Source organism: Lissotriton helveticus, chromosome 5_1 (assembly GCF_964261635.1).
Source record: "Lissotriton helveticus chromosome 5_1, aLisHel1.1, whole genome shotgun sequence".
NCBI classification, from domain to species: domain Eukaryota; kingdom Metazoa; phylum Chordata; class Amphibia; order Caudata; family Salamandridae; genus Lissotriton; species Lissotriton helveticus.
In genome coordinates this window covers 2,122,976,598-2,122,996,558 of record NC_136065.1, presented here as the reverse complement: position 1 = coordinate 2,122,996,558, position 19,961 = coordinate 2,122,976,598, and the positions used below count along the sequence as shown (strand labels likewise).

Here is a 19,961-nt window from a genome sequence, read left to right as displayed (position 1 = left end):
CTAGAGCGGGAAAGAGACATCTTCAACAGTGCCTAGAGCAGCGCCTAGAGCGGGAAAGAGACATCTTCAACAGCGCCTAGAGCGGGAAAGAGACTTCTTCAGCAGCGCCTGGAGAGACATCTGAGAGGCTTCACCACACCAGAGACGCTGCTCTGCACCTTAAGGGAAGGGGGCTTGTTCTGTAACCACCCCCCCCCCGCCTTTGCCAGTCTGTGCACGGGCCATCACCTGATCTGACTGGTGGGCAACCCTGGCTCTTCCGTAGCCCCCCCCACCTGCACCCCATCACCTGCCCAGCCCCCCACTCCCCGTCTGTGCTCGCCCCCATGGCCTGGGCCTCCGACTTGCCCGTGTTCGCCCTGCTGCTGCTGGCACAGGTGGTCTCCCCCACCCTGGGGGCCATGGACACCTGCTACGACCACGAGGGGGCGCCACAGTGCTGCATGCCAGTCTTCGAGAACGCTGCCTTCCTGAGGGAGCCGGTGGCCACCAACACCTGTGGGGCGCCCCCCGAGGACTACTGCCTACAGTCGGGGTCCCAGGGTACGGGCCCCCCCTGCCACCGCTGCGACGCGGGCCACCCCGACCTCCAGCACAACGCCAGTGCCTTGACCGACCTGCACGGCGACGAGGAGCCCACCTGGTGGCAGAGCCAGACCATGGCATTGGGGGTGCAGCACCCCAACTCCGTCAACATCACCCTGCATCTGGGTGAGTACCGGTGCCCCCTGGCAGGGCGCCGCACACGTGGGAACTTTCAGGAAGTTGACCTGGGAATGCATTCCACCCCTGGCTTGTTAGTGGCTTTATGGTTTGTAACTCACGTTTACTGCCTTTCCATTTGCTGGCTTCTTTTGCTTTAGGCTGTGCGGCTTCAGTCGGTACCTCCCCCTGATAAAGCCATGTTTACAGGGTTCTTCCACAAACTCATGTTCTGTAATTGACAAGCCTTTAACCTTTTCCGTGCTCATGACGATCTCAGCTCGTCATGAGGCACGGTGCTCCGGTGCTCATGACGAGCCGTGGAACGCTCGCATGCGGGGATAATTGGTTGCTGTGCTGAGCGTTCCACAGAAACGGGTGTGGTCATGACGAACTCAGTTCGTCATGAGCACACGAGCACTGTGCCTCATGACAAGCTGAGCTTGTCATGAGCACCGGGGCGCTGTGCGGGCCCCCGGCCCCCCAGCACAGCAGGGGAATTACCCCCGCATGGAAGGGGTTAAATATTGTTCTTATCTCATCACATTTGCTTGGCATTCAAAGACCATAATCAAATGTCAAGCGGTGTTTTCCTGGGAGCCTGGTGTTTATTTTGCTTTCAGCTGACTTCAAAGTGAGAGCGTTTATAGGAAAAAAGACAGCAGCATACTTTCGCCTTGAAATCTGCTTGTGCCCTTTTTTACATGCTATTTTAGACATAGCCATCTCAAAAAGTATTTCTTTCTGCAGCTGCACACAATATTTGCAAGTTTTGTGCAAAATTCTTCTTCTTTGGTGAGTCCATTTAACTTGTGAAACTGCCTTTTTAGGAACAAAGTACAACACTGCATTAAGTCTCAGCGTCAGCCTAACGTATGGTGACCTTAGGCAATTTGTTCTGCTTATGGCCCATTCACTGGCAAGGACAGGATAAGATATTTTCCTAGGAAAGGGCCAGTCACATTGGAACACCATTTAGAAATGACTGCTTTTCATTTTGATGTGTACAGCAGATGCCGGCAGATGTATCAACGTAGCCTTTTGCTATTCCTAAATAGCGATTTTTAGGAATAGCAAAAGCCATATGCATGTAGGAATCGCTAATACAATAGCGATTCCCAAACATTCCTTAATTGCTACTCGCAAATTGCTAGTCGCAATTAAGGAATGCTGTCCCATTCATTCCTATGGGCCTCCAGGCCCATAGGAATGTATTGGAGATTGCATGAGCAATCTGCGAGTACCAGTAGGTACTCGCAAATTGCCCATGCAATTTCAAGGGTGCAAGGGTGTCAAAATGACACCCTGTTGCACCCCTGAAATTGATCTCTGCACATATGTTGCACACACACATGCCCTAAGGGCATGTGTGTGCGCAACATGAAACTTTGAAAAATGCACAAAAGTGCTTTTTTCAAAGTTTTAGCAAATTACCATGAAGGTCAACTTCATGGTAATTTGCTCCCCCTATTAGCGAATTCGCTATTTTTGTGACTTTCATGCATTGCATTTAAGGAATCTCAATTTGGGATTCCTTAAATGCAATCGCAATTTAAGGAATCTCAATTTAGAGATTCCTTAAATTGCGATTTTTGCATTTGGGATGATGCATCCCAAATGCAAAAATACCGGTCGCAAAGGGGCACATTCTGAGAATCTGCCCATTTGCGACCGGTATTTACTTTGATGCATCTGCCTGATAGTCTGTTTATGGCATCTGTGGGAACTCCTTTCGGAGAGTTGGATACGTTTAAAGGCACTTTTCATGACAGCTTTCCTGTTTATCTTTAGCTAAACAATAATTATGTGTTCCATCTGCAAGTGTGCGTTTTATGGAACACATATATTACTGGATATAAACAATTTCCTCATTTGTACTTCCAGGCACTGGGGCCATGATTTCAAGGGTGCAGCAGGTGCAGTGGCACATGGGCCAAAAGCTCCAGGAACCCCACTGAACACCGATTATTGCTATATTTTACAACTAAACAAGCAGTCACAAGTGCAATTCATCATCATCATAATCTTTATTTCGGTACATTTAGAACCATAAAAGATACATAAAAAACATGTACAAGTACATAAAAACATAAGTTGATGTTATTACAAGCTCCAAGTAAGGTGCAATAAAAATGGATTTTACATAGAGGCAACAGTGGGGGCATCCATCCTTACATTTAAAACTTTTACTTAAATAATTAAAAAGGCGTCAATAGTTAAAAATACATATGTCATTCGAGGTTAAGTCCATTATTAATCCAAATATTCCAGGAGTGGTAAAGCAATCAAGCATTTTGTATCTGTGCACTTTAAGTTTTTAAGAAATACGATTACCAATATCATTTCTTTTAAAGCAACTTTTCTTCAATCGATTGCATAACGGTACAACATTTCTCTAAAATTTCAGGCCAACTTTGGTTCTAACATAATATGTTGCTAGCAGAAACCTGCTAATACCAAAGATGATAACTTGGCTAGTATCAGTCTTTAAAATCCTTTCCGCCTCTTTCTGTGATCTCACACCTATATTCAAACAGAGCGGTTTAATCCATTTTTTCCTAGCTACAGAGTAAGCTGAGCAAAAAAACAAAATGTGTGACTCATCTTCTCTGGCTTTGCCTGGGCATAAGGTGCATAAATCATTTGTCTTCTCATTACAATCTCTTGACCATCTTGCTACACTTGTATTTATATTCAGAACTCCATATCTGTATTTCATATATACAGCTAGATTCATCATTGTTAAATCGTCTCGCAAAGGGCCAGATTCTGAGAATCTGGCCCTTTGCGAGCGCACTTTTTGCATTTGGGATTCATCATCCCAAATGCAAAAATCGCTAATTGCGAAATCGCATATTTGCGAGGAATTGCATTTAAGGAATCTCTATTTGAGATTCCTTAAATGCAATTCATTAACCATTTTTTATTTGCGAATTCGCTATATCTGGCCGCTATTTACCACAAAGTCTGACTTCGTGGTAAATAGCGAAAACTTAGAAAAATGCACTTTAGTGCATTTTTCCAAGTGGTATGTTACACACACACATGTCCTTTGGACATGTGTGTGCGCAACATCTGACTACATTTACATTTCAGGGGTGCTACAGGGTGTCCTTTGGACACCCCTGGCACCCTTGAAATCGCATCCTTATTTGCGATTAGCAAATTGAAAAGGCCCATAGGAATGAATGGGGAGTCATTCCTTATTTGCGAATAGCAATTTGCTAATCGCAAATAAGGAAGCTGTAGAAATCGCAATTAAAATTGCGATTTCTACATGAATACCGTTTTGCAAGTCCTTAATAGCAATTCCTTAATAATCGCTATTAAGGACTCGCAAAACGGGACAATGATGAATCTAGGGGATAGTGTTTTGGCAAGTGGTGGGTATACTTCATCCCAAAATTTTTCAAAGCGAGCGCTTTCTTTAAACATAAGGAACTTGCTTGTTAAGGTTCCGCTCGCTCTTTCATTTAATCTACTGTATTCTATGTATTCCCAGAATGATGATTTTAACACCTTTTTGAATTTTGAGTTAATGATGATGGATCTTTCCAAAAGTGTGATAAACCGATCATTTCTAACCAAGTACAAACATATTTGAGCCATATGATACTATTGTTAATATCCAAATCCATTATCTCTTTTCGACCATCCCTGTAGTCTAACAACTCAGGTGTCGACCAGACTCTTACCCATAGCATCAATGGTCTCAGAGCCGCGTGATGGTCAGTACGTTTCATGTTCAGATCAAGAATAATCGGTATTAGTGGCGTACGTACAGGTAATCTTAGCAGTGCTCTATAAAGTTTGTTTTCACCAACCTCAAAAACCTTTTTGCACGAGGGTCTCCACAGTTCAGCTCCATATAATGCTGCAGATTGGGATTAACTCCGAAATCGGCCGTTACCGACCGGTATTTGGCTATCTACATCGGGCCCTTTGTCTTACAATCTTTTCGTATGCAGATGATACACAACTGGTGTTCTCCCTGTCGACAACTGATAAAAATAACACCTCCTCTCTCCGCTCTGGGTTACAGAGCATGGCAAAGTGGATGCACTCCAAGAAATTAAAATTAAATGGAGATAAAACTGAACTGCTAATTTTTGGAGAACAAAAAGAGCTGTGGGGACCTGCACGTTGGCCAACAGAAATGGGCCCTCCCCCGGCAGCAGTTCCTTCGGCCCGAAACCTACGAGTAATAATTGATGAAAAATTGACGATGCGCGCTCAAGCTGCTAAAACAGCTTCAGTCTGTTTCGCCATTCTTAAATGGCTGAGGAAAATTTTATGGCAACTCCCTGAAGGGGCGCAAAAAACTGTAGTTCAGGCCTTGATCGGCTCAAGGCTGGATTATGGGATCATTCTTTTCCTAGGTGCCAACAAAGAGATCACGCGCCGGCTACAGGTTGCCCAAAATGCGGCAGCTAGGGTACTTCTACATCTACCTGGGCGGTCGCATGTCTCTGAACATTTACTTAATCTGCATTGGCTCAAGATGGGCAACAGAGCTAAATTCAAAGCATTATGTTATATGTTCAAAATAAACACAGGGGAAGCACCAGAGTACCTATGTATATTGGTTCAGAAACACATTCCGGCTCGAAATCTTCAATCAACACATCAGGCGAGATTTGTTGCCCCGAGATTTAAACGAGCACGAATGGGCGGACGCTCCTTCGGATATATGGCGCCAGTCATGTGGAACTCAATTCCGCTAAAACTGCGCCTGGAACCCAATTACATAAGATTCCGGAAAGGTATCACGGCATGGCTTTTCAACCAAGAATAAGAATAACAAGCTAACTCCTCCTGGTAGTGAACTGATCCAAGGCGCCGGGAAACCCTCAGGGTAGCTGTTGCACCATACAAGTGGAATAAATAAATAAATGTTCCAATTTTTGTTCATTTAAAATCAAATTCTCCCTGAAGGTTTTGTGAGGGCTTATAGCCATGTATTTTGTCTTATTTGTATTGATCTCAAGGCCTTTTTTGTTGCAGTATGTTTGGAATAAATTTAGTAGACATTGTAGTCCCCTGGGCGTTTGAGATATAAGTATAGTATCGTCAGCGAAAAGGAGGGCTGGTATCCTTTCTCCCCTCAATTTTGGTGCATTGTTTTTGCAGCCCTCCAAAAAAGAGGGTTTATTGTTGACGAATGGTGAAAATAACGTGGGAGCCAACACACAGCCTTGGCAAACCCCCCTTTTTATGGGGATTGGACTGGTTAGTTCGCCTCCCGGGCCCCACCTAACTTTGACATAGTTATTATCATGCAATCTCATAATCTGTTCTAAGAGGTTAGTTGGCAGCTGAGTGTCTCCCATAACTGATCTCGGGGAATGAGATCAAACGCAGCCCTGAGATCTACAAAGGCTACATATAAATGACCCTTCCTTATGTTAACATACTTCCAACACAGGCAACAGAACCTGAAGACCTGGTCTATAGTGCTTATCTTAGATCTAAATCCTGCCTGGAACTTAGGGCCATATGTATCAAGCAAATTTGCATTTGCAAAGGCCGAAATTCGCAGAATTTCGGCCTTTGCGAATGCGAATTTGCTAAATGGTATGTATAAAGCAAAATCTGGTGCAAAATAAGGAATCGCAAAATTTGCGATTCCTTATTTTGCAATTGCATTTAAGGAATCGCAAATTTTGCGATTCCTTAAATGCAATGTATGAAGCAAAAAAAATTTGCAAAATGTCCTTAAGGAATCGCAAATTACCACCAACTTCTAGTTGGTGGTAAGTTGCGAATTCCTTGAAAAATGCACATTTTTGCATTTTTCAAAGTGCCATGTGTCGCACATACATGCCCTTAGGGCATGTATTTGCGCCACATGTGCACCCATGCATATTTCAGGGGTGCAACAGGGTGTCCTTTGGACACCCCTGCACCCTTGAAATTATTCTCAATTTGCGATTAGCAAATTGCGAATCGCAAATTGAGAATAACTTCCCATTCATTCCTATGGGCCTCCTGGCCCATAGAAATGAATGGGAAAGTATTCCTTAATTGCGATTCGCAATTTGCTAATCGCAATTAAGGAATTTTAAGAAATCGCAAAAAAAATCCGATTTTGTACATACATACCTATTTGCGATTCTCAAATAGCGATTTCTAAAAAATCGCTATTTGAGAATCGCAAATGGGTATCTTGATACATATGGCCCTTAGAGAGAACTGTTTTATCCTCAATCCATGTGTTCATGCGATTTAAAATATGCCTTGCATAGATCTTTTGTAAAATATCAATTAAACTAATTGGGCAATAGCAGGATCGCTCCTATTGCCCTTTTTAAAAATTATAACGATTTCTGCCCACCTCCATGTCTCCGGAAAATCTGCGCCCGCGGCTACAGCATTACATAAACAGTAAATATAGGGGCCCCAGACACTAATTTCGTGCCTATATAAATCTCCCGGTATTTTATCCAGTCCGGGTGCTTTCCCATTTTTAACTGAATTGATAGCTAAAATTGTTTCCTCTAAGTCAAAATATAGTTTGACTTTGCTTGGACTTGATAATAATCTATCCTTCAGTACAATCCCACCATTCTCTGGTGCTCCATATAATTTAGTAAAGTGCTAAATCCAAGTCATCTCATCAAGGTAAACATCCCTGGTTTCTTCTCCTTTTGTATTTCCTTTAGCCACAAGTCTCCAGAATAACATTTGGGGCCCGATGTAGGTCGCCAATTACCGGTCGGTAACGGCCGATTTCGGCTGTTATCGACCGGTATTTGGGATTTGGCATGTAGGTAGGTTTAATTTACAGAATCGGTATATTTACCTATTCGGTAAATTTAATGATTCTGTAAAATACCGAATCGGTAAATTTACCGAATCAGTAAATACCGATGTAGGTGGCACTGAAAACAGTGCCACAGGCCATTACCGATTCGTTATTTACCATGTAATACTATTACATGGTAAATAACGAATTCCAGTGTACATGCACATCTGTGCATGTACACCTGTGCCATGTGGCACACAGACATGCCCTAAGGGCATGTATGTGTGTCACATGGCACACAAGCCAGAAACAGGGGTGCAACAGGGTGTCAAAGTGACACCCTGTCCCCCTTGTAAAATCGGTAATTTTACCGATTCGGTAATTACCGAATCGGTATTTGCTATTGAATCCTATGGGCTTCAAGGCCCATAGGAATCAATGGCAAATACTGATTCGGTAATTACCGAATCAGTAATTACCGAATCTTACCGATTCGGTATTTTTACCGAATTTTTTACCTACATAGCAATTACCGATTAGTAAATACCGAATCGGTAAAATTCGGTATTTACCATTCGGTAATTTGCTATTTCCTACATCTGGGCCTTGGTCTTTATTCTTTGCAGCAATGAGCAAGTCAGACCAATTCTCATCGTCCCATGACACTTTAGCCTTCTCTTGTACTTTCCAGTATTTTTGTCTAGCTTCTTTTACTGTCAACGTGTTGTTATTTTTTATAGCGTGGACCAATTCAGCCTGAGCAGTGCGACAATCCTTATTATACCAAGACTTCCCTCCCAACTTGGGCTTTACTTCTCCTCCAATCTTTTTTGGCATTTTTGTTACCAGAGGGACAAGTGCTTTGTAAAACTCATTGTGTAAATCTAGGAATATATTTCCCTCCGGTAATATAGTCATATGTCTTTCAAAAATATTGGCAAGTGTGTTATAAATACTTGCCAGTACTTCTCCATGCTCCAACATATATGCCCATTTTACTGAGCGACGATTATTACTACCTATAATGTCGCCGGAACTTAGGTGGGCTGTATCGTTACTCTTAATTACACTAGGGAGTAATCTATTATAAAATACCAACTGGAGCGGACGATGATCACTCTCTATTCTTGGGATAATCTCTAAGTCTACTGCAAACGGCCAAAAATCAAAAGATACAATTATGTAATCAATTTGGCTCTGAGATTTGCTTCTACAAAATGTCGGGCCTTTGGTATATCTTATGGGGATGTATGACGGTACAATGTGTGGTATTGCCACGCGTACCGTTACAACACAGGTTTTTCAACGCAAGTCGTTACAACGACTTGCGTTGGGGGGCACTGGATAGTGAATAGTTGAATTTACTATTCCAACTCCAGTCCCCGTGGATAGTAGGGAAGGTGTTGGATAGTAAATTAAACTATTCCCTATCCTAGAGCGCCCTCCAGCGAAAGTTGTTGTAACAACTTTCGTTCTAAAACCTGCGCTGTAATGGTACCGCGTTGTTAGGGTTTCGTTGAAAAGGATGTTCCCCTCTGATGGTAAACGGCCGTTAATTGCTCTCAGGCCATGCCCAGCCGTTAACCTCTTAATTTGGAGTGCAAGCACAGTACATGGAACCGGGTTACTATTATAGAGAATAGGAATCTTGTTAGCGCTATTTTCATAATCTAAAATATTTCCAAGCCCTATAATAGGTTCATAATTACAATTGAAATCGCCACCTGTTACTATATTTATTCTTGTATCTAATAGATTTAAAATAGAGTCCATTTGTTCTATTGTAGAAGACTCCTTGGTAATTGGGCTAGGTCTATTATAGATATTATATAGGTGCAGCACCCTCCTATCTTTAGTTGATATTTTTAATCCGAGTATATCTGGTGAGTCAATGCGCAATTGGGTAACTCTGATATCGAGGGTTACTTTTACCCATATTACAAGGCCTCCCGAGGCCCTCCCTCTTACTGATGGGACTGCGTCTACATAAAAAGTGTTATACCCTACTCTGTGTGGAATCTTTGGGGCATATTACCAACAACTAGTGATAATTATTGCTATGTTGGCTTAGCGGCAATATTTTTATCGCCGAGCTGCGGCGATTTTTATCGCTTAGGAACCTTGCTATTACCTTGCTATTACCCGGCGCTTCCTGCTGGAGTCAGTGGTAAGCGCCGCAGTGGGAGTGCTGGGATTTGGAGTCCTTGCCCCCTGATTGCGGCAATGAAGGGACCGACAGCAGGAGCGGGAACGGGAGCAAAAACAGCAAAGCACCCAGGTAGGCTTCAAAGAAACGTTGCATTCTCTCAGACCGAGTTGTGGAGTAGTGTGTGGCTTCCTTGGTTTGAGCAACCCGCCAGGCTCCAGCCGCTCTCCACTTTTCAAGCGCCTCTTGGCGCTTCCTGCTGGCGTCGGTGGTGAGCGCCGTAGGGGGAGTGCTGGGACTTGGAGTCCTTGCCCCCTGGTTGCGACAATGATGGGAGCGGGAACGGGAGCAAAAACTGCAAAGCACCCAGGTAGGCTTCAAAGAAACGTTGCGGTCTCTAAGACCGAGTTGTGGCGTAGTGTGTGGCTTCCTTGGTTTGAGCAATCCGCCAGGCTCCAGCCGCTCTCCACTTTTCAAGCGCCTCTTGGCGCTTCCTGCTGGCGTCGGTGGTGAGCTCCGCAGGGGGAGTGCTGGGACTTGGAGTCCTCGCACCCTGGTTGCGGCGATGATGGGAGCGAGAACGGGAGCGGGAGCAAAAACAGCATGGCACCCAGGTAGGCTTCAAAGAAACGTTACGGTCTCTCAGACCGAGTTGTGGCGTAGTGTGTGGCTTCCTTGGTTTGAGCGACCTGCCAGGCTCCAGCCGCTCTCCACTTTTCAAGCACCTCCTGGCGCTTCCTGCCGGCATCGGTGGCGACGCCGCAGGGGGAGTGCTGGGACTTGGAGTCCTTGCCTCCTGGTTGCGGCGATGATGGGAGCGAGAGCGGGAACGGGAGCAAAAACAGCAAAGCACCCAGGTAGGCTTCAAAGAAACGTTGCGGTCTCTCAGACCGAGTTGTGGCGTAGTGTGTGGCTTCCTTGGTTTGAGCGACCCCAAGTGCAATTACTTTCCAGGGACCGGGGTTGTGATTTGAATGGTGCAGCAGGTGCAGGGGCACAGGGACCAGAAGCTTTAGGAAACCCACTGATTGCTATATTTTACTACTAAACAAGCCACCCGGAGTGCTTCTTTGGATCTTTTGTAACCATTGCACCCAAAGTAACACATTTCCTAAAGCATCACTATAATAAAAGCTGCAACCATTTGGACTTTTCTGTCTTCCTACAACTTAGGTTACATTCAGCGCATTTATATGGCACATTTTCACCGTTTTTGTACGGTCCTAAAATGCTTTTGAATCTGGAGGCACTAATACCTTGGCAAGGGCATTCTCCAATCTATAACATCAGCACTTCAGCCTTTGTAAAGACTATCGGCCAGATTCATGAAACGAAAATCGGCTCGCAAAGGGCCAGATTCTGAGAATCTGGCCCTTTGCGAGCGCAATTATTGCATTTGGGATTCATCATCCCAAATGGCATAATCGCTATTATAGAATTCGCTATTGTGCGAGGAATTGCATTTAGGGAATCTCTATTTGAGATTCCTTAAATGCAATTCATCAACCAATTTTAAATTGCGAATTCGCAATATTTGGCCGCTATTTACCACGAAGTCTGACTTCGTGGTAAATAGCGAAAAAATAGATTAAAGCACTTTAGTGCATTTTTTTCTTTTGCATGTTACACACACACATGTCCTTTGGACATGTGTGTGCGCAACACCTGTGTAAATTTACATTTCAGGGGTGCTACAGGGTGTCCTTTGGACACCCTGGCACCCTTGAAATCACAATCTTATTTGCGATTAGCTAATTGCTAATCGCAAATAAGGAATAACTCCCCATTCATTCCTATGGGGCTTTAGGCCCATAGGAATGAATGGGGAGTTATTCCTTATTTGCGATTAGCAATTTGCTAATCGCAAATAAGGAATGTGTAGGAATCGCTATTTATTTAGCAATTCCTACATGAATCCCGTTTTGCAAGTCCTTAATAGCGTTTCCTTATGAATCGCTATTAAAGACTCGCAAAACGGCCCTTTCATGAATCTAGCTGTATATAAATACTTATAACTTACCATTTGGCATTTCATACCAAGCAATGGCAAAGCCAATAGGTCTTGTGTATGTGAGATCTATTGGTGTTGTCAATGTTTTTTTAGCCATATCACACAGCAGCGCTAGTTTCAGCGCAGCAGAACGGAGAAAAAAACGCTATAACGTTGACAACGCTGGCTGCGTCATACAGCTTTTTACATGACTTTCAGCCATTTGCGGCATTAATAAAAAAAACATTAGCAGAGCCAATAAATCTCACATAGGCAACACCTATTGGCTTTGCCAAGGATTATTACTCCTGAGAACGTACAGAAACCAAGATGTTTCCCAATTTGCATTTTTATTTTAAAACAGAAAACTAGGCAGCAGGTCTCTTCTTCGAGTGACTTTCCAAGCTGTCAATCATGTCTGCCCAACCACTATCTATGCAGATGAGCCGTGCGGGGAGGTACAACAGGGGCGGCGACATTCACCCCAGTATCTGCCCACGCGCATGGCACCACTGGCTTCATATGGGTGCATCTGTGTTTAATCTAAGGCTGATTATAAATAACACATTCCACTCCACAGCACCTTCAATGATTAAATAAATATGGAAATATTCTAGTTGTAATTCCTTTTTCACAGCACCCACAAAAAATATGGATAAATACTGACAGGATGTGCAAAAAAGAAATATGGGTGACTACAGAAGGAAATGTTAAAAAAAGAAATATCATAAGACCAGGAGGGAGGCCTATAATATGCTCATAATAGGCGTGAATTCTAGCAGGTGCCCAGTGGTAGCCAAAGCAACAGATTTAGCACTGCACAGAGCTAATTAATTCCAGGAACAGCGTCAAATCACAAGTTAAATGTAAAGTCATCTTCAGTGAGGCGTGCTGGATCTGTGCAGCTGTGGAGGACAACATTATGCAGCAGTGCTGACTAAATTATGCGGCAAGGAAATGAAAATTAGGAGGAAAGGACAACAAAACCACTTAAAACCTGTTTTTTTTAATGGTATAATTATCGAGCGGGGGTGACATTTTAATGCACTGGTACATTTAAAAACAGCTGCACAGACCAGCGCGGAACAGCTCATATGTGTTAAGCATGTATGTCACAAGGAGGTACTTCAGAATTCAAGACATTGGACTTTACAACAATCATTAGCTAAGCCAGTAAGGGCCATATGTATCAACATTCCGTTTTGCGATTCCTAAATAGCGATCTTTAAGGAATCGCTATCTAGAAATCGCAAAATTGTATGTATGTAGAAATTGGCTTCTTTTTAGCGATTTCTTAAGATTCCTTAATTGCGATTAGCAAATTGCTAATCGCAATTAAGGAATAATTTCCCATTCATTTCTATGGGCCAGGAGGCCCATAGGAATGAAGGGGAAATGTGCGATTCGCACTTTGCTAATCGCAAATTGAGAATAATTTCAAGGGTGCAGGGGTGTCCAAAGGACACCCTGTTGCACCCCTGAAATCTGCATGGGTGCACATGTGGCGCACATACATGCCCTAAGGGCATGTATGTGCGTCACATGGCACTTTGAAAAATGAAAACATATGCATTTTGAAAGGAATTCGCAACTTACCACCAACTAGAAGTTGGTGGTAATTTGCGATTCCTTAAGGCCAATGTGCTATTTTTTTTGGCTTCTTACATTGCACTTAAGGAATCGCAAAATTTGCGATTCCTTAAATGCAATCGCAAGATAAGGAATCGCATAGTTTGCGATTCCTTATTTTTCAAACAGATTTCCTTGATGCATACCATTAGTCCAAATTGCATTCGCAATCGTTTGCAAAGTCAATTTGGCTTGATACATATGGCCCTAAGTCTCATATGTGAAGGCAAGTGCCAAAATACTGGTTTTGCAAATGGTTGTTTTAAAGTTTTTGCTTTGGAAGAACCCGTTTGTACATGTGTCGAACACATTCACACCCATTGATCGCAAAATATGCATACGTGTGTGTACACAGAGGCCATCATGTCACCACTCCAAGATGGCTGCCATACTCATGCATGGATGCTTATGAGTCACTGCATATGCATCTTGGCGCACACTTAGAGGCTAATTACGAGTGTGGCTGTCTTCCGACCACCACCCCCATGGTGGGACAGCAATGGAGGTCCACCGTCGGCCGGATTATGACTTTCAAAGTCGTAGCGGTGGTGGACCGCCGCCTGCGCCAGGAAACCGCCATTCCCTGTTGGTGGCGCACAAAGGCACAATGTGGCATGCTGGTGCAGTCCAGCTGAGCATATTACGGGCTCCTCCACCACCAGCAGTTTCAAGGCAGGCTCCCCGCCATGAAGGAACAAAGGGGACCCTAAAAGGTCCCCAAGCCCCCCGGCCATGGGGATGCTTTCAGAGGGGCACAACATAAGCTCCCATGTCCGCTTGCACCCCCAGTTCCACAACGGCACGGACGTCACCGTCCATGACAAGGTGGAACATTTTTGCTGTTCCCATTATGCTGCCTGTTTTTCTGGCACCGCCACGCAAAGACCGCCCGCCTGCAGGAGAAAAACTCGTAATCAGATGGGCGGTCTTTGCGTGGCTTTGGCGCAGCCACACCGGCCGAGAGCCGGCTCAACTGCGCCAAAGTCGTAATCAGCTCTTTAGTCCTAATATTCTAGTGCCCATTTGTTATTTTACCATTTTTACATAAATGGTAAACTAAAATAAAACAACTAAAAGTATGAAGGAATACATAAAAATAAAGTAAATGCCCAACAGGACTTAGCAGCTATTGGGCCGTATGGTAAATTATAAAAAAACAAAAAAACATATGGGCGAGGACGGGCAGCAAAAAACTGGAGCAATTTAGGTATTTGAAAGTGGTTGGGGGTCGGATTACCACCAAAAAACTCCCCAGCCCAAAAAATATATGAAAATCTTGTGGCTGATGTGAACTACTTTTTAAGTCGTTCACACCCACCATATTCCGCGGGCTGATCCTAAGGCTGACGGACAGCCCTGTCAACCAATCCTTGAAGCCATGCCTGTAGGTGAGGAGTTAAAAGATGCCCACATGCAGACTCCACTAACATCTGAGCGCTTTTTGGAAATAAATGATACTTTGTTGACTAGGCGCCATGTTCCTTACAGGGCAGTTAACCTAGCGCCGAGACTCTCTTGCAGTAGCTTCGCCCTCTACAAATCCCATCATTCATTCATTCATTCAGATCCCATCATTCATCCATTCATCCATTCAAAACCCATCATTCATTCATTCATCCATTCAAAACCCATCATTCATTCATCCATCTATTCAAATCCCATCATTCATTCTTTGGGAACAGAGCCTTTGGTCGGAGCATGCTTTTATGAAAATGCTGTCACAAAGCATTTTTGTGTTTAAAAATAAGTATTCTTGCCACCCTTTGTGAATTACATTTAACTGCATATTTGATTGTTTCCTTCTGTGGACAAAAATCCTCCCCCAACCATTCAAATGTTGAGGTTCACACTCTCTGGGCGAAAATGTCATCTTTAAACATGCCTGAGACAGAAATGAAGAGCAGAGAAGTGTCCATCTAAGTTTTAAAGCATGTCAAGCAAGGGACTGCAACCAGCTGCAGGAATGTAAACAGCTTTTGATCTGGTCGAGCTGCAAACACAGCAACGTTTGCTGGCCTCTGCAAATCCTGCAGTAGAAGTGGCGGCGAGCTGCAGATTCAGCCTTCACATGGACAAGATGCAGAAGAGAGCTCCAGAGTCCCCAATGACCCTGCTTTAGACACAGCTTTCTCAGAGTAGGTTCAACAATCACAGACCTGCTCTGCCCTGCTCTCTCAGGGTGCTCTAGATGCCTTGGTATGAGAGTGGTGTAAGAGATGAAATGAGAAACACACTGGCTGACAAGCAGTCAACAGAAGCATAACCCTCAGACTGGGAAGAATCAGTTACCATTGCACAAGCATTGCACAATGCAAGCACTGCTTTGTGCATTAGGTGATCCAGTGTTACAATGACAAACTCGTGCCCATGTCGTGTGCCCGGTGTCTCTCATGGGCTTCATTCCAGGGTGCCCCTCTGCCCAGGACTGGGCATTTGCTGTAGTTAGTTTACACACTTAAGAAACTCTATTACAGGGTGCATGGTTATTCGTCTCAATGGAATGTTGGAGACATTTGTAAAAACATTGCAGTTTATAATGCATATCACCCCTTTCAAAACAACATTCATTTGTCAGTGGATTTGGCACCTCACGTGCTGGGGGTTCAGACCAGAATTGAAAACATTGCTTGTTGGCATAACGTGCTAATGAGAGCCTCAGTTTCTGTGTCTGTGGGAGGGACCTTTTGCAGGACATTGCCCATCAGCCATACATAGTGCCAATATCGGCAACACACCTAACCCGCAAACACAGCAATACCATAATAAAGAACACACAAGACACATTGGTTGTTGGAGAAAACATTGCTGCGGGTTTATTTTGCATAAGAAATATGCCAACATAGAGCTAGCAGTAGATAAAATACGGAAAATGGAGGGGATGTTTTCTAATTTTATTTGGAGCTATCATAAAATTTGACGTGCTTATAAATATTTGACTCAGCCAATTGATCGGGGGGGGTTGTGCCTGCCTACCTGATGAGCCAAATTGCACCGTGGCATAACCAATCGGTGCTAACCATTTTAAGGGATAACTCCTTACATCCTGTGGACCATCAGTCCATCCATTTACTCACAGCCCTTGCGGGGGGCGGAGCGTATCCAGGCAAGCCCGGTTACTCAGGTTTACAACCGCCGGAAGGACTAACGGGGCGCCGTTGTTCCTCCAGGCAGGGTCCTGCCGTAAGGACCGCCTGGGGCTATTTGGCATTTGCACCCTTCTTCTGGTGCTGAAGAGGGTATCCCTATGTACCATTCAGCCTCTGGATCACCCTGTAACTCCGCCTGCAACACAAAATAACATATTATCAGCCTTCCTACCCTAGCCACACTTCCAGCCCACACGCCGAGTAAGAGGTAGGAAGGGAGATGGCGTGATGCCTTGATGCAATAGGATCGCCAGCTGGGCAGGGGAGGTAGATATACCTACCCTGCTCACTGGCATGCTGGAAAGTAGCGCCGGACCCCAGGGGGTCCAAACACTAGCCCTGTCGGGTTAATGTCCTCATTTGGCACTAAGGTGGCCCCCCTCCTAGGGGGGCCCCTGCGTGGGCCGCGGGCAGCCTCATAGTGCCAATATCAGCAACACACCCAACCCGCAAACACAGCGATACCAAGACATATTGGTTGTTGGAAAAAACATTGCTGCAGGTTTATTTTGCATAATAAATATGCCAACATGGTGGGTGAACTTACGGGCGATCCAAGAACAGGCAGCCCTATGCTTCCTGCCCACCTGATGAGGCAAAGTGCACCGTGGCATAACCAATCGGTGCTAATCATTTTGGGGGATTATCCCTTACATCCTGTGGACCACCAGTCCACCCATTTACTCATGCCCCTTGAGGGGGCAAAGTGTATCCAGGCAAGCCCCGGTTGCTCAGGTTTACAACAGCCCGAAGGACTAACGGTGCGCCTTTGTTCCTCTAGGGTCCTCCCGTAAGGACCTCCTGGGGCTATTTGGCATTTGCACCCTTCCTTTGGTCATGAAGAGGGTACCCCATGTACCATTGAGCCTCTGGATCACCCTATAACTGCGCCACAGCTCTGGGTGTGGCACCCGTCATACCCGGGGCCCCCCACCAAGGCAGGCATTCTTACTTACACCCTGCTGATTCTAGGGCATCACCCAGGTCCGGCAAAACAGGACCATGCCCAATCTAGATAAATGGACCCCCATCCCCATCAAAACATCCCGTGGTCTTGGCAAGCAAGACCCGAGTCTGATAAATCCAGAAACCCCTCTGTTCCGTGAATTCTGCGCATGGCGCTGTTTACCCTCCAGCAAGAAATTTCAACGGCCTCTCCAGACCCGGAGAATCCCCATTTACCTTTGACATGGTTAGCAGTCCTTCTGGCTGGACAATTCACATCTACCTCTGCAGGTGTTTCCCGGCCCCTTGGAAAGCTATAAAAACTGCACTGGTCATGAGAACCGTCATAAGCACAACATTTTAACATGGACATGCCTCTAAGTGAGAATGGCTCTACCCAGGCATAAGCCCAGAGTTACACATGCATTAAACCCACAGGTACACCTTTAAGGTTTGTTAAAGAGATCATGCCTAATTCACCGAGCCCTTCAGATTATATATGATTTTGGATTAGAGTTGAACCAAGCCCTCATGCTTGGTGTCCTTGCGCATGGCTTATTTACCCTTCCGTAGGCAGGTTTGCTGCCCTCCACTTAACTCAGCGCCGAGACACCTACGGGTATTTGTGCGCTTAACAAATTACATAAATAAAATAAATGCTATTCTCTGTTTTAACCACAGCTTTATTTACCCCGTGGGCGTGTTCCATGGCCTTCCCGGGGTTGCGGCAACTATTCACTATTTCGACCACTTTTAAGACAGAAATCCCTGTGGTGCCCTTTGCGCCACTAAGGGCCTTCTTGTTAGGTGTTGCCGCGTCATGTGTTTACCCATTGCCGCCCAGTGTCTGGTGGAGTTCGCCTCCAAGGCTATTGGTATAATTGTTATCAGTTATTAATTATGTCCGCACAATACCCTCTGACCTCCGTTATATGGGAGTACAGTACAGCGCCGGCCAGAGATATTACAATAAACATAAAACTACTGCTCTCCTCGTGACCAGGCTTCTGGGTGGTATACTCCCTTGTTCGCTGTGTACCATTATGGGCGGTTCCATATGGTAAGTAAGTAAGTCATTTATTATGCATGATTAATTAAAACCGTTGCATTCAGAGCATTACAGGTTGATATAAAAAAAAAAGTTACATAAGAAAAACAATTAAAGTGAGTATAAGATTAAAAACTACCTTGCATTGGTACTAAAAGACATAAAATTGTTCCGATTGAAGTAGCACTGCTGACACAGGATAGCAGGTCTTTCTGAGATCATTTGGGGCCAGATGTAGGTCGGTCGGTAACGGCCGAAAATCGGTATTTTCGGCCGTTACCGACCAGTATAGAAGAATTGGTATGTAGGGGCTTATTTTTACCGAATCGGTAAATTTACCGATCGGTAAATTTACCGATTCTGTAAAATACCGAATCGGTATTATTTACCGATTCGGTAACTTTGAGATGTAGGTGGGACTCTTCTGAGTCCCACAAGCCTTACCGAATCAGTATTTTACCATCAAATCCAATTTGATGGTAAAATACCGATTCCGGTGTGCATGCACATGTGTGCATGCACACCTCTGCCATATGACAGGCAGACCTGCCCTTGGGGCATGTATGCCTGCCACATGGCACCGAGCCTGTTTTGGGGGGGCCAGAGGGTGTCAAAGTGGCACCCCCTGCACCCTTGTGAAATTCGGTATTTACCGATTCGGTAAATACCGAATCGGTAATGCCCATTCATTCCTATGGGCTTCAAAGCCCATAGGAATGAATGGGCATTACCGATCGGTATTTTAATCGGTAAATACCGATTTTTCTCCGATTCGGTATTCCAGCACATCTGGAATACCTACATACCCACCCCTCAGATTTACCGATTCTTAATTACCGAATCGGTAAATTTCGGTAATTAAGAATCGGTAAATCAATCCTACCTACATCTGGCCCTATATGTGCTGCGTAATGTTAAAACTGATGCAGCGGGCCAGTTCAGAGTCTGTTATAGTCTCGGTTGGTCTCTGCTGTTGGCAGCAAATAATTTTCAGTCTCTGTGCTATCAGGTCAAAGAATTTTGTAAGGCGACAGTTTAGCTGCAAAAAAGAAGGATTAAAACACAGCATCACTGCCTGTCTGCAGGACCTTACTCCATGCTGCTTAAATTGTGGTTTTAACAGGCTTTTCCGTATGTCGTCCAGCTTCTTGCATATGCATATAAGGTGAATCAGGGTCTCAGGGTCTTTCGCATAAAAACAACACAAGTAATCAGTTCCTCTTCTTTCCCACGGAGGCATGAATGGGTTGATCGGGCCGACTCCCAGCCGTAGTTTTAAACATTTTTCTTTGGTCTCGAGCTTGGATCCGTCCTTGAGGTAGGGCTGAGGTTTTAGGACATCGAAGTTATTAAGTACAACCCAGCCATGAGCTCTTTTGGAAACCAAGGGGCATATTATCAAGGGGCTTTATCTCCGCTTTTTTGGCTTTAAAAGCCAAGAAAGCGGAGATAAAATTATCTCCCTATTACCAAGCTGTCGCCAACACCAGTTAGCGACAGCTAATAGGAGATAGTGACCATCTTGGGCCCCGCTTTGCATGTCAGTGATATTTATCACTAATGACATGCAAAGTGGGCGTGCCAAGATGTTAGCGACTGAAAACAGTCAC

General features: G+C 44.6%; 1 protein-coding gene across 1 annotated transcript in view; it reads left to right on the top strand.

Moving 5' to 3' along the window:
- Positions 1-320: 320 nt before the first annotated feature.
- Positions 321-19,961, top strand: part of LAMC3 (laminin subunit gamma 3) — a 702,649-nt gene continuing 683,008 nt past the window's right edge. The window contains exon 1 of the mRNA XM_078646208.1: positions 321-711. Coding sequence (XP_078502334.1) covers positions 327-711 — 385 coding nt within the window. The 5' untranslated portion in view covers positions 321-326. The remainder of the gene's footprint in view (positions 712-19,961) is intronic.